Raw genomic sequence first — 14,584 nt, forward strand, 5'->3', positions numbered from 1 at the left:
AGAACAATTGACTTTTTTTTTATAACATACATGAACCTTGCTCTGGGAACATTGGGCTAAATGCATGCAGTACATTTTTGTGATCACTTTTTGTCCGTTGTCGGTCGTGCTTGTTCGTTGTGCGGCGTCAACATTTGCCTTGTTAACTCTCTAGAGGCCACATTTATTGTCCAATCTTCATGAAATCTGGTCAGCAGATTGGTTTCAATGATATCTTGGATGAGTTACGTTTGCTTGCAAAACATGGCTGCCAAGGGGGGGGGGGCATTTTTCCTTATATGGCTATAGTAATATCTTGTTAACACTCTAGAGGCCACATTTATCTTCTGTTCTTCATAAAACTTGGTCAGAAGATTCATCCCAATAATATCTTGGACGAGTTTGAAAATGATGCTGGTTGGTTGAAAAACATGGCCGCCAGGGGGCGGGGCATTTTTCCTTATATGGCTATAGAAAAACCTTGTTAACACTCTAGAGGCCACATTTATTTTCCGATCTTCATGAAACTTGCTCAGAAGATTTGTCCCACTGAAATCTTGGATGAGTTAAAAAATGGTAACCTTTGCTTGAAAAACATGGCTGCCAAGGGGCGGGGCATTTTTCCTTTAATCACTAATGGCTTTAGTAAAATCTTGTTTAACACTCTAGAAGTCACATTTATGGTCCTATCTTCATGAAACTTGGTCAGAAGATTCATCCCAATAATATCTTGGACAAGTTAGAAAATGATGCTGGTTGGTTGAAAAACATGGCCGCCAGGGGGCGGGGCATTTTTCCTTATATGGCTTTAGTTAAACCTTAACACTCTAAAGGCCACATTTATTGTCCAATCTTGATGAAATATGGTCAGAAGATTTCTCTAAATGATATCTTGGATGAGTTCGAAAACAGTTACGTTTGCTTGAAAAACATGGCCGCCAAGGGGCGGGGCATTTTTCCTTATTTGGCTCTATACATATAAGACTATAGTAAAATCTTGTTAGCACTCTAGAGGCCACATTTATTGTCCGATCTTCATGAAACTTGGTCAGAAGATTCATACCAATAATATCTTGGAGGAGTTCAAAAATGATGCCGGTTAGTTGAAAAACATGGCCACCACGGGGGTGGGGCTATTTTCCTTATATGGCTATAGTAAAACCTTGTTAACACTCTAGAGGTCACATTTATTTTCTGATCATCATGAAACTTGGTCAGAAGATTTGTCCCAATGATATCTTGGATGAGTTTGAAAATGGTTTTGGTTCAATGCTTAAAAAACATGGCCACCAGGGGCGGGGCATTTTTCCTTATATGGCTTTATATGGCTATAGTAAAACCTTGTTAACACTCTAGAGGCCATATTTATTGTCCAATTTTCATGAAATTTGGTCAGAAGATTGGTCTTAATGATATCTTGGATGAGTTTGAAAATAATTATGTTTCCTTGAAAAAAAAGGCTTCCAAGGGGGGGGGGGCATTTTTCCTTATATGGCTATAGTAAAATCTTGTTAACACTCTAGAGGCCACATTTACTGTCCGATCTTCATGAAACTTGATCAGAAGATCCATCCCAATAATATCTTGAATAAGTTCAAAAATGATGCCGGTTGGTTGAAAAACATGGCTGCTAGGGGGCGGGGAATTTTCCTAATATGGCTATAGTAAAACCTTGTTAACACTCTAGAGGCCACATTTATTTTCCGATCTTTGTGAAACTTGGTCAGAAGATTTGTCCCAATAATATCTTGTAATCTCAGGTGAGCGACTTTGGGCCTTTCAGGCCCTCTTGTGTGTTAAGACGACACTTTCTTTAGTCTGTGTGGACTGCGCAGGCTGATCTGTACTGTACGCAGCTGCATTAAGCCCTGTTTAGTTCAGAGCGTGGCTCAATGTTATCTCTATTTGGCCCAGCCTTCTTAGTGACATTTGTCAAGGCTACAACAATCTCTCAATTCATCTGCACAGAACTTGATTACAATGTGATATTGTTTGTCACACATTTTTGAAGCTTGTATTTCCTTTTATTTCTAGATAACTGTCATATCACAGTGTAAATGAGGATACAATAATTTGAGACATACATGTTTTAATAAAAAAATATATGAAAATAAATTCTTCTGTATTAATTTAAAACACAGATTTCATATGGTGTTCTCTACTTACTTCAAGATCACTGATGTTTTATGTTTGTCCTCTTGATACCTTTAATACGTTTTTGTATACACGGGTCACTGATGTTTGATGTTTGTCCTCTTGATACCTTTAATACGTTTTTGTATACACGTACCTTGCTAGTGAGAGACAAAGTATCTTGCTCTGGGAAACAATCCATATAAGACTATTCATAGTTAATTCATTAGTTACTAGAATTATAAGTGGATGTAGGCTGAAGTATTAGAGAGTAAAAATCAAAATCTAATGAGCGGTGTAATTTTTCGCAGATTGGGATGTGTGGGGGGATGGGGGTAGGACCGATTCCACTGATGTTTTAGATAAGCGAAATAATCAGGCCTGCCGAACCTCTCTGCATATTACACTGGAAGATTGTGCTTTAGCAATTTTGTTACAAGCGATGTCATTGGCTGTCTTTGTCCAATCATCTCCAATGATCGATTAAAATTGGTCTTTTACAATGTGTTTGGTATTTCTTTGTTGTTTCATGTGCAAATGGCACCTTTGTTAAGCAAAACTGAAGAATATTGACAGAATGAACAAATCTGACAAAATCTCGGAGATTCACACATTAAAAACAAATTTTAATGGGAATACGTTCGCCATAACTTTTTAAATATTGAAGTTAGCACCTTGATATTTGGCATGCATGTGTATCTCATGGAGCTGCACATTTTGAGTGGTAAAATTTCAAGGTGAACATCATCCTTCAAGGTCTAGGGTCGAAAAAACAAAGTCAAGGGAAGTAATAAGCTTTAAATGGACATATTTATCTGACCTGCCCACGTATATATTTTTGTTAGATAAATCAAAGCGGCGCAGTAGGCGGCATTGTGTTTCTGACAAACACATTGTGGTAAAAGGTCAAGGTCATCCTTTACGGTCTACGGTAAAAATTTCAAATTTAAGGGAAGTAATAAGCTTTAAAATGGGAAATAATTATTCAATACCTGCCAATGATAAATAGCAATTTTATTTCAAAGCGGCGCAATAGGGGGCATTGTGTTTCTGACGAACACATCTCTTGATATAATTATCATTTCTTACCTGTTCTACTTTGTGAATATTAGTTTTCATTAAATACCGGTCGACTTATGTCCATACATACATCATGAACTCTTTGATAAACCACAGGCCTTGGTTGTCAGTGATGTCTGACTTGGTCATTTTTGACTGTCTACAGACCCCCCCCCCCCCCCCCCCCCCCCCTGTTGGATTGGACAAAATCCAAGGGAAGTAATAAAGCTTTAAAAGGAGATGATGTCTATACCTGCCAAATGATAAAAAGAAATTTTATTTCAAAGTGGCGCAGTAGGGGGCATTGTGTTTCTGACAAACACATCTCTTGTAGGGTCACTAGGTCAAAGGTAAAGGTCACTGTGACCTCTAAAAAAAAAAATTCTGACAAGCTTTTGCAGCCGAGTGTGGAACCCGTTATGCGGTGCTCTTGTTGGTACCTTTTACTGTACCCACAGGGAATAAACAAACCTTTAGAACTAAGTAGCAACTTTACAACAAATCTCATAATAAATAATACTTTTGAAACACAAAACTTGCTAACAAACTTAGAAGAATTTTTTTTTCTTTTTATCACACCAAAAATATCCTCCAATTCGCATGTAGCTGAAAATATAAATCCTACTGTGTACGTATAATTTCCAACTATTTTCATTGCCCAATGATTCAATATACCATGCCCTGTTTCAGAGGTGGGGGTCACCTGACGCTAGAGGGCAGCATGACCAACAAGATCCAGATCCACGCCACAAACGAGCTCTTCCAGACCACCAAGGAACGCGTCACGCAGGCAGAGATAGACAGCAAGAAAGTCTCGTACGTACCTCAGTCCTTTTATTACAGCTTTGTTTGTTTTTCTGGCAAAAAAAAAGTTTCGCAAGATGTGAAAAAGAGCTTGTTCACCTTTTGAGGAGATGCTGGCCTCTTAAAATACGTTTACATCCAGGTCTTTTTTTTGTGTGGTCAACTTATTTAAATGCTAATCGGCCTTTGTTTCGTATATCATCAGAGTAAAATACTTTTTTAGCTCACCTGATTGCTCAGGTGAGCTTTTGTGACCGGTCTTTGTCCGTCGTCCGTCCTTCCGTTAACATTTGTTTGCTAACACTCTAGAGGCCACATTTCTTGTCCGATCTTCATGAAACTTGGTCAGAAGCTTTGTCCCAATAAAATCTCGGTCGAGTCAAAACTGGGTCGTGTCGGGTCAAATACTAGGTCACTAGGTCAAAAAAAAGAAAAACCTTGCAAACACTGTAGAAGTCACATTTCATGCCCAATCTTCATTTTACTTTGTCAAAATGTTTGCCTAAATGATATGTTGGTTGAGTTCAAAAGTGGTTTGGGTCCGTTGAAAAACATGGCTGCCAGTGGGCGGGGCAGTTTTCCCTATTTGGCTATAGAGAAACCCTGTAAACACTCTAGAAGTCAAAATTGTTGCCCAATCATCATGAAAATCGGTCAAAACATTGGTTTTATTGATATCTCGAAAGAGTTTGAAAATGGTCCAGATCGGAGAAAAAACATGGCCGCCAGTGGGCGGGGCATTTTTCTCTATATGTATATAGTGGCAGTTTTCCCTATTTGGATATAGAGAAGCCTTGTAAACACTCTAGAAGTCACAATTTTTGTCCAATCATCATGAAAGTTGGTCAAAACATTGGTTTTTTGATATCTCGGACGTGTTTGAAAAGCGTCCAGATCGGTGAAAAAACACGGCCGATGACCGCCAGTGGGTGGGGCATTTTTCTCTATATGTATGTAGTGAAAACATGTGAACACTCTAGAAGTTACCAAATGTTCATGAAATTTGGTCAGAACATTAAATTTTGTTTTCTTGATATGAGAGTTGAGTTCGAAAATGGTTCCGGTCAGTTGAATAACATGGCTGCGAGGGGGGGCAGTTTTCCTTATTTGGCTATAGAGAAACCTTGTAAACACTCTAGAAGTCACAATTTTTGCGTAATCATCATGAAAGTTGGTCAAAACATTGGTTTTATTGATATCTTGGACGAAGTTGAAAATGGTCCAGATCAGTGAAAAAACATGGCTGCCAGTGGGCGGGGCATTTTTCTCTATATGTATGTAGTGAAAACATGGGAACATTCTAGAAGTCACATTTTTGGCCCAATTTTCATGAAATTTGGTCAGAACATTTGTTTCCTTGATATGAGAGTTGAGTTTGAAAATGGTTCCGGTCAGTTGAATAACATGGCTGCCAGGGGGGGGGGGGGGGTCAGTTTTCTTATACACTCTAGAGATCACAATTTTGTTTCAGATTGTATGAATCTTGGTCATAATATTTATTTTTGTAAGTTTGATGTTTGGTAAGGGGAGTCTACTCAAAATATAGGTCAAATCTTACAAAAACAAAAATCACTCCATATGCCAGAGTTTTGGTTCAATAATGATGAAACATTGACTAGGATGTTTGTCTGGATAATATCTAGGTCAAATTTGACGTTTGATAAAGATTGAATGAACTAGGTGAGCGAACTAGGGCCATCTTAATTACACTCATTTTAATTACAGTTATTTTCTGACTCGCATTGTAGTGGATTAAAGCTACTATTTTAATATTAAAACAGACTTTAGATATTGATCAGAAATGTGTGCCAGCCACTTGGACCAGTGCTTATATTATTGCACCTGGTCTTCATACTCCTTCTTTTGAAGTGATGTTTTTAGTGCATATTCATATTGGGACTACAGCGTAAGCGAAGTCATAGGTTTTAAGACGTTTTTATAGGCCCAAAATATATTGTTCACAATAAAGGAAACAGTTTCTTTTATTCATTTTTTTTCTAGAGAAAAGATTGCAATGAATAAAAAAATGGAATCATCAGACATCTTGACATCCTTGTACGATGAATCCTTAATCTCCACATCAAATTTAAATTTTAAAAGAAAATGTCTGTTTATTTTGATATATTGCTCATAGAAAAAATAGAACTGCAAAATGAATAATATAATTTATGCAAGTGTTCCCAATCTAAGCATTAATGAATTAATTTAGTTTTATTCCCTATCAGATTCTCCAAATTGTAATTACCGTATTTGATGCAAATTCTGATTCAGCCTTCATTTTACTGTAATAGCTGTACATTTATCACATTCAAGTCAGAATGGTAAGTCAAGCAAGGTAAATCAATTAACCATATCAAGATCACTTACAGTCTTTCATTTATCACTAATTAATGATAAGGTAAAGCACACTAACAACAAAACTACAAATGTTTTAGACATATTTTTTGTACCAATTGTTGAAGACAATTAATATGAATAAGCATATTTTGATTACTTTTATCTCGAATCTTTAAATATGTGCGATTCTCATGACATCTTATGCAATATTTTAGTCAAATGGCTTAAGCTTGGAAACAGTCAGTCCACAACAAAGTGATAAGTTGTTTGACAGATTTTGGCTCAAACTATTTGGAATGAACGAGTGACATAAAAATATATATAATTTTAATCCTTTTCCAATATAATCCAAGGCAAGCAAAAAGTTTACACAAAAAAATATGTATCCATATTCGCTGAAATTTTCTGTCAAACATACTCTAAGCTTGATATATTTCCAATAATGAATTTAATACATTCATCTGGCCCAGTGTTGTCCATAAATAAATAACTACCCCATAACTAAGAAATTACCAATTTTTCCAATTTGTTATTCTATTGTCAATAATTGATTACAAAATAAAGGCAGAGAATGTAGTTTTTGAACCAGTTCAGTATGCTGAGGCCTAAGGTGCAATTCTTTTCTTCCAATATTTATATATTCATTCGATTTCAAAATGTATCACATCACAAACTTTAATACCAAATTCATTATTGAAGCAAATTAATTTTAAATTAATGTAGATTATTAAGAATACATGAGTAAAAAGCTTCCTTTTCAGATGTCTTCTCTAAAGATTAGAGAAAAAGTAAGGTTATTGCTAATGCATTGTTTTTAGGCAATCAAAACAGTTGATTTGAAACATATCAAGCAATTTTGATTGGCAAAATAACTTAAAAGTGTTCAAGTCCTGTGTGGATTCACATGTTACAAATTAATAATTTAGATGTTGTTTTAAAACTTTCAACCATTTCACTCCTGAAATATTTCCTTGATCAGATCTTTGACCAGTCCTGCATGGTAACTTCATCAGTTATTCCTTTGATCATTGACTCCAATATATTTTACTAATAGGTTTGAGTGTGTTTGATTGGAAAGGTTGAGAGTGCAAGCAAAATATAAATATTTTGAATCCTATTTCAATAAAATCACATGGGAACAGAAAGTGCCGCAGATTAACAAAAATATTTGAATTGAACTTCTTTGCCATATATGCTCAAAGCTTTATATCTTGCCAATAATGTTCTCTTAGTGCAATCGTAATCTGACCCAGTGTTTGTCATTGAATTGTGTTAGTGATTGTTAAAAACTATCTATGGCTTGTGCATGGTGTTTTTACTGTCACTCTTGATAACAAATAAGATAGTTTTTAGCTCTGCCATTCTGTTGGCTGTAATTACTGGAGGCCTTTCCTCGACAATCTTAACTGGCCAACTATAGTTAGTATCTTCAGCCAATGAAATAGTCATTAGATAATTTTTAACTCTCTTTACCAGGAACCCAATTTTCATTTGTATGTAATAAATTGAAACCATTGGACGAGTTCAATAGCCAGCAGCAGTGGCCACTGAACAAAATTAATCTGAAAATCTATTTGTAACCGACTGATTTTGAACTACAAGATGATAGATGTTTTTTTCCCTGTGGTTAATACACAATAAACAGCTCAATGCTTCCATTAAGTATGATTGACATTTAAAAAAATAAACAGTCTATGTTGTCAAAAATGAAGGCTTAACTAATTGAATAGAAAAAACTAGGCGCGAGGCAAAACAAACTCTGCATGCACTATAATAAAAATACAAATATTTTTTAATTTTACCATTTTTTGTGCGGCAATACCAATAAATATCTTATTAGTTTGTAGTGCTGCAACAATATACCGGTATATCGGTATATATTGCAATACGCAATCCGAATATTGTATTGCGATACGATTTTCATCATACCGGTACGAACATTTTACAAAAATGTATTCACATTTTATTTAGAAAAGCCATCCAAAATAATGATATCATAATCAAGGTAAACAAAACAAAGCGGTGTAAATAATTTTTTACGTAAAAATAGCATTCTAAAAAGTGTATTATACGGAGTAGCGTTGTTACATGGGAGCATTTGTTCGATGCTTTTGAACAGAGTATCATTGAATTAATTGTGCACAACTGTAAATGTTTCGTTCAATTCTAAATTGAGCATTATTAAATTTTTAATCCGAATTTCGGAAACAAGCTTCCAAATTTTAATGCTAACGCGACAATGCAAAATTCTAGCGTCTAATAAAAAGTGCTTCATCCTTTGTCTCAATAAAAAGCGCGCGAAAATTATGCAGACATGTAGAACGTCGCATGGAAAGTATGGGTGTATTTTGTGTTGTATAAAAGCGGGAACATCACATTACGCGATTTACGTGTGTTCAGTGGGAAAAAAACTGCCCCGGTTGGACGTGATTTCATCACATCTTTAAATAGAAACAAATGCCAAAATGTATTTGATACTTAAGATAATGTGCAAATGTTTGTGTTTCTTGTAATTTTGTGCACATTTATAGTAAATATTTACCAGAATTTGCTATAAAACTGGAATGTACGGGATTATCGGGTAATTGGCAAGTTATAATTCTGGTACAAGTTAGCAATATATTGCGATATATTGCAATACAGGTTTTTGAACTGACAATATATTGCAATACGGTTTTTGGCGTATTGTTGCAGCACTATTAGTTTGTTGTGACCTCATTCTGATTTTAATTCATCCAACCAGGCTTATGATCTCCTGATTTTAACAGAATTTTAGACTCCTCTGGCATCAACCTGTGCCTTACTTTGCAGACTGCATAATTTGTTACTTGTTGTTACCAAGGTTGGACTTACATTCATGGTGTCCACTATTCAACCTCTACACTTTTGATCCAAGTTCTATCTTCATTATGTTGGATTTCTAATTAATGACTAATTAGTAAGCACAATTTAAGAAGTAGTTAATTAAGTTTCAAAGCTCATACTATTGTGGAAAACATTTGTTATCTATTGTACTGGAATGGCAAAGGCTGTTTTGCCTCTTTTCATTAGTTTTTATCTTAGGAAGGAAAGAAATGTATATTTGAACAAAAGGATGGTTCCATTTGTAAAGAATCATAAGACATTTGTCATTCATGACTTTATTTACATAGACCAACATCCATAGGTTGCACAGCAGTAGTCAGTCTGCTATAGATTGTGTGTAAATGCCAGAAGATCCATGTTTCCCTGCTAGGTTAAAGTACTTATAGGGTTTACATTAGGAGCACAGCTGTTAGACAAAATGACAGTTTAAGGCCAACAGTGTGGCTTGATTCATAGCCATTTGACAACTGAGCCCTAAAGGGACAGCTCGTTCATAATCTGGATGGTTGTGAGTACCATAAACTGCTAATAAAAGCCCTCTGGCTATTCTAAAATTGTTGCCAAACTGAATTTCCTTTTGCCTGGTATTCATTTTCTGTAGCCAGTGGCTAGTTGGACTATGATTAGTGAGCCTTGAATAGAAATGTTAATGACTTCTTCTGTATTAGATAATTTTATTGGCTATCAGTATCAGAATCAGTTGTTGTTTCCTTGTCCCATGCTAAAAGGCATAGGAATATAGAATTGGTAGGCATCATTTTGTTCATGCATGCATGTGTGGGTGGATGCTTCTGTCTGTCACACTCTTTCTGTTCACAAATCCTCAAACATTTTTCGTGTGATTTTCATCGAACTTTTGCAGAATAATTATCTGTAAGTGCATCTCTGCATGTTGTCATGGTTTCACATTTGCATTATTTTTATGCCCCCTTTCGAAGAAAAAGGGGCATATAGTGAGCGGACTGTCCGTCTGTCTGTCCGTCCGTCTTTCCGCCACACTTTGCGTTTAGGTTTCGAAAAATGCTCATAACTTCTATGTCCCTTGAGATATAACGTTCATATTCTGTATGCATGTATATATGGACAAGGCCTTTCCATACGCACAAATTTTTTTACCCCTGTGACCTTGAACTTAGGGTCCCCGTTTAGGTTTCGAAATCTGCGTTTAGGTTTCGAAAAATGCTCATAACTTCTATGTCCCTTGAGATATAACCTTCATATTTGGTATGCATGTGTATATGGACAAGGCTTCATACGCTCACAAATTTTGACCTCTGTGACCTTGACCTTGAACTTAGGGTCCCCGTTTAGGTTTCAAAATCTGCGTTTAGGTTTCGAAAAAAAGCTCATAACTTCTATCAAGCGTTTATAGGGGGCATAAGTCATCCTTTGGTGACAGCTATTGTTTGTTGTTTTTATGCCCCCTTTCGAAGAAAAGGGGGAATATAGTGATCGGACTGTCCGTCTGTCTGTCGGTCTTTCCGTCACACTTTGCGTTTAGGTTTTGAAAAATGCTCATAACTTCTATGTCCCTTGAGATAAAGCCTTCCTATTTGGTATGCATGTTTATATGGACAAGGCCTTTCCATACGCACAAAAATTTTGACCCCTGTGACCTTGACCTTGAACTTGGGGTCTGCGTTTAGGTTTCAAAATCTGCGTTTAGGTTTCGAAAAATACTCATAACTTCTATGTCCCTTGAGATTTAGCCTTCATATTTGGTATGCATGCGTATACAAACAAGGCCTTTCCATACGCACACAATTTTTTACCCCTGTTACCTTTACCTTGAAGTTAGGGTCCGCGTTTAGGTTTGGAAATCTGCGTTTAGGTTTCGAAAAAAGCTCATAACTAATATGTCCCGTGAGATAAACCCTTCATATTTGGTATGCATGTGTATATGGACAAGACCTTTCCATATGCACACAAATTTTGACCCCTGTGACCTTGACCTTGAACTTAGGGTCTGCGTTTAGGTTTCAAAATCTGCGTTTAGGTTTCGAAAAATGCTCATAGCTTTTGTTGAGATATAAACTTCTTATTTGGAATGCATGTTTATTTGGACAAGGCCTTTCCATACGCACAAAAATGTTGACCCCTGTGACCTTGACCTTGAAGTTAGGGTCGGCGTTTAGGTTTCGAAATCAGCGTTTAGGTTTCGAAAAATGCTATAACTTCTATCAAAGCGTTTATAGGGGGCATATGTCATCCTATGGTGACAGCTCTTGTTTAAGAAGTTATTGCCCTTGTTTATAAATAACCTAAGGAAGCTTCTTCATGCAACTCCTTTATTTAGCACACAATTTTTGTGAAACTTTAATTAGATATTTATCTTTTAGTGATATGTTCAAGGTTTCATGATTATGATTATTGTGTTATTTTAAAGGAGTTAGTTTCCTTTCTTTTAAATAAAATATACCAGGACCTTTTGATTGGATTAAAAAAAATATTTTTGTCATAAATTCAATTTTAAATTACTATTGTACCCGTAGACAACAATGCACCCATAGCATAGGATACTAACTTTTTTACAGCTGTTGGCTTATACTATCAAAATAATTTCTGTTATCATTTCATTGTCCATTTGCTTTCAGAACCAAAGTCATTAAGCAGAGTGGGCCACACATCAGTCGCAAGAAGACCACAGTGATACGCAACGCCCCTCCACCCCAACACGCCCCCTCCAGACCCTCGCCAGCACCACCTGCCAAGCCAAAGCCACCCACTGCGCCCCCCGTGAACTTTGTCAAACGACCTTCACCTTCATACGCAAGCCACGGTCACGCTGTTTCCCCGCACAACCCCACATCCTCATCCAAACCATTGTCCCCCAACCTGAACGCTCTGTCGAACGCTGGCCTGCCTAGTAGTCATGGTAACCAGCCAACTAATCAGAATGCTGGCCTGCCTAGTAGTCATGGTAACCAGCCAACCAATCAGAGCTCTGCTGCTAAGAGTTCAGGAAATCCTGCCGTGACGTCCATGCCTTACAGGTACCACAGTTGGCAAAAATATCCTCCTACATGTTAATGTTTTTTACTGTTTGAAATAGAAAAGGACGTTTTCGGATAGATGCAAGTTTATGAAATACTAGTATACAATATTAATTAAAGTCATTGTAATTTTCAGGGATAGAATAATTCATCTTCTGGCAGTTCGCTCATACAAAAGACCTGAGCTTCTTATTCGGTTAAGAAAAGGTAAGACATTTCTGTCTGTAATGTGTTTCAAGTCATTTTCTAGACAGTTTTCTGGTGTTTGCTTTTCACAAGGAGCCCAGGGGGTTGGGATGAAGGTTAGGTCATAATGGAGATGATCCGAATGATTTTGTTGCTTAACTTTTGATTATTTAATAGGCTGTGTACCCTTCTAATGTTTTCAAAGCAAAATAAATGAAAATGTATTTTATGGATACCTCATCATATCTGTGTTAACCTGCGCATAGAGAGATTGGCAGGCTTAATCAAAAATGTATACAAATATTTGTAGACACAATTTATTAAGGTCAAATGTTGTAATTTGTTTGTGAGTGTTCTCAAAATAATAAATCAAATTATGATGTAATACAAGGCATTGTTTGTTCGTTGTCTTCAATATAATGGTGCATACATTTACATTTAAATGCATGGAAAAAGATCAGTTAAAGGTTTTGTCACAGTAATAACTTGGTCATGTTAGGGGAGAGATTGTATGGCGGCTCGATTAGTTCAGTCAGGAAAGCACTTACCCTCAACCTTTTACCACTTAGAAACGTAATTTGATACATTTGTAGTCCCTTAAAAAGTGAAATTTAATTAAAGACCTGTCTTTCTAGATTCAAGTTTTAAAGGTTTGATTCATTACCCAAAAGATACTGATTAGCAGTAAACAGCATAAAACCTGAACAGGCTGCGAGTTACTGTTCTGGTTTTATGATGTTTGCACATTTTCAATTTGCCTCGGAGTGGGAAAGGGTTTAAGTGAGGTGTCTCTGGTTGGAGTATCTAACTGGTCTCACAATTTTCACCCCCTTTGATATTAGATTTGACAAGCATTTGTTGATAAAATATGATTTTTTTAAGGTATTAGAAGAATTTTTTAGTATTGGTTAGTTATTTGTATTAATTTAAGTTGCATTATATTACCTATACAACTTAACTTGTACAAACATGAAGTAGCCAGTAACACAAATATGCATATGCAAAGAGACACGAAATGTGCACATTTAAAAGTCTGTGGAAAAATATACTGAAACACAAATGAAGAAGAGACAAACAAACCACAAATTGATAGTGTATGAAAAATCACTTTGCTTGTTGTGGAAACTTGTTATTCATGTTCATTTCCACTATAACAATAAATAGTTGTAAATAAACACTCGAAATAGGAAACTGTATGAAATATTAAACCACCAGGTGTTGCAGTAATTCGGATACGATTTTTGCTTACAGCAGCAATATTATATTGAATACAATATTTTGTCATATTGTAGATGCCCTAATATGAAGTATGTTACATAGCTGTAACTGAAGTCACTATGTATAAACCATTTATTGTTAATGACAACTTGAAGACTATGTCATTCCTGGTACTGTTTGCTTTCTTTCATACCTTTAACATCCTGTTTGAAGGTCAAAGTTGAACTGTAGCAGTATGGATTTGGAGAAGGAAATAATATAATTAATACAAGTTAAAAATGAAATGTCAACAGTTAATTGCCCTGTCATCTATGTTTAATTTTCCTGCACTGACTTAAAGTGCACATCTTGAATATATACTTGACTTTATTTATAAAATTCGTCCTTGGAAGGTTTTTAATTTATCTGATACATCAGCTTGATCCTGTTTAGTTGTCTCAGTTGTAAAGTGGTTTAAAGGTATTAATCCTAATTGAAAAATGACTGAGTGGTTTGACACACCTAGCAAATGAGCTGTGTCTGAACAGGCTACTCAAGGACAACACTTTCAGTATTAATGGCATGTTTTGTTATTGAAGGAAGACCCTTTTTAGGGAAAATCCGGTTTAGGCAGAATGTGTTGTCCCTGATTAGCCTGTTCAGACTCTACAGGCTAATATGGTACGACACTTACCCGCATGCAATAAGCCCTTTTTTCACAGATTGTGGCTCATATTGAATGAGACTGTTAGACTGACACAGTATACAAAGCTAAACCCATCATATGTAGGCTTGTCTGCGGTAGAGTCCATTGAATGCAATAAAAAATAAAATTAAAATCCTAACTTGAATATTCTTGCAAATGTAATTTTTAACCAAGCCTTTTTATATTAATATAAGATGTAAACATATTATGTGTTTTTATTTAGTAATCTGAAAAAGGATTCGTTGCCACACTTAGTTTTCTTATTTATAATATATTTTGTTTTGTTTTAAATTGACCTTGATATCAAACATAAGTTCTTTCATTT

General features: G+C 35.8%; 1 protein-coding gene across 3 annotated transcripts in view; it reads left to right on the forward strand.

Annotated features, from left to right (window-relative positions):
* The window catches only part of LOC127875959 (RNA polymerase II elongation factor ELL2-like), a 65,506-nt gene that overhangs the window by 28,722 nt on the left and 22,200 nt on the right, over window positions 1–14,584 (forward strand). For all 3 annotated transcript variants that reach the window (XR_008047527.1, XR_008047528.1, XM_052420738.1), the window contains exons 4-6: window positions 3,862–3,987; window positions 11,772–12,170; window positions 12,307–12,377. Coding sequence is in view for 1 of the 3 variants with exons in the window: in XM_052420738.1 (XP_052276698.1) it covers window positions 3,862–3,987; window positions 11,772–12,170; window positions 12,307–12,377 (596 nt within the window). In the remaining 2 variants the exon portion in view is untranslated. The remainder of the gene's footprint in view (window positions 1–3,861; window positions 3,988–11,771; window positions 12,171–12,306; window positions 12,378–14,584) is intronic.

This window comes from Dreissena polymorpha, chromosome 4, assembly GCF_020536995.1.
Source record: "Dreissena polymorpha isolate Duluth1 chromosome 4, UMN_Dpol_1.0, whole genome shotgun sequence".
NCBI classification, from domain to species: Eukaryota; Metazoa; Mollusca; class Bivalvia; order Myida; family Dreissenidae; genus Dreissena; species Dreissena polymorpha.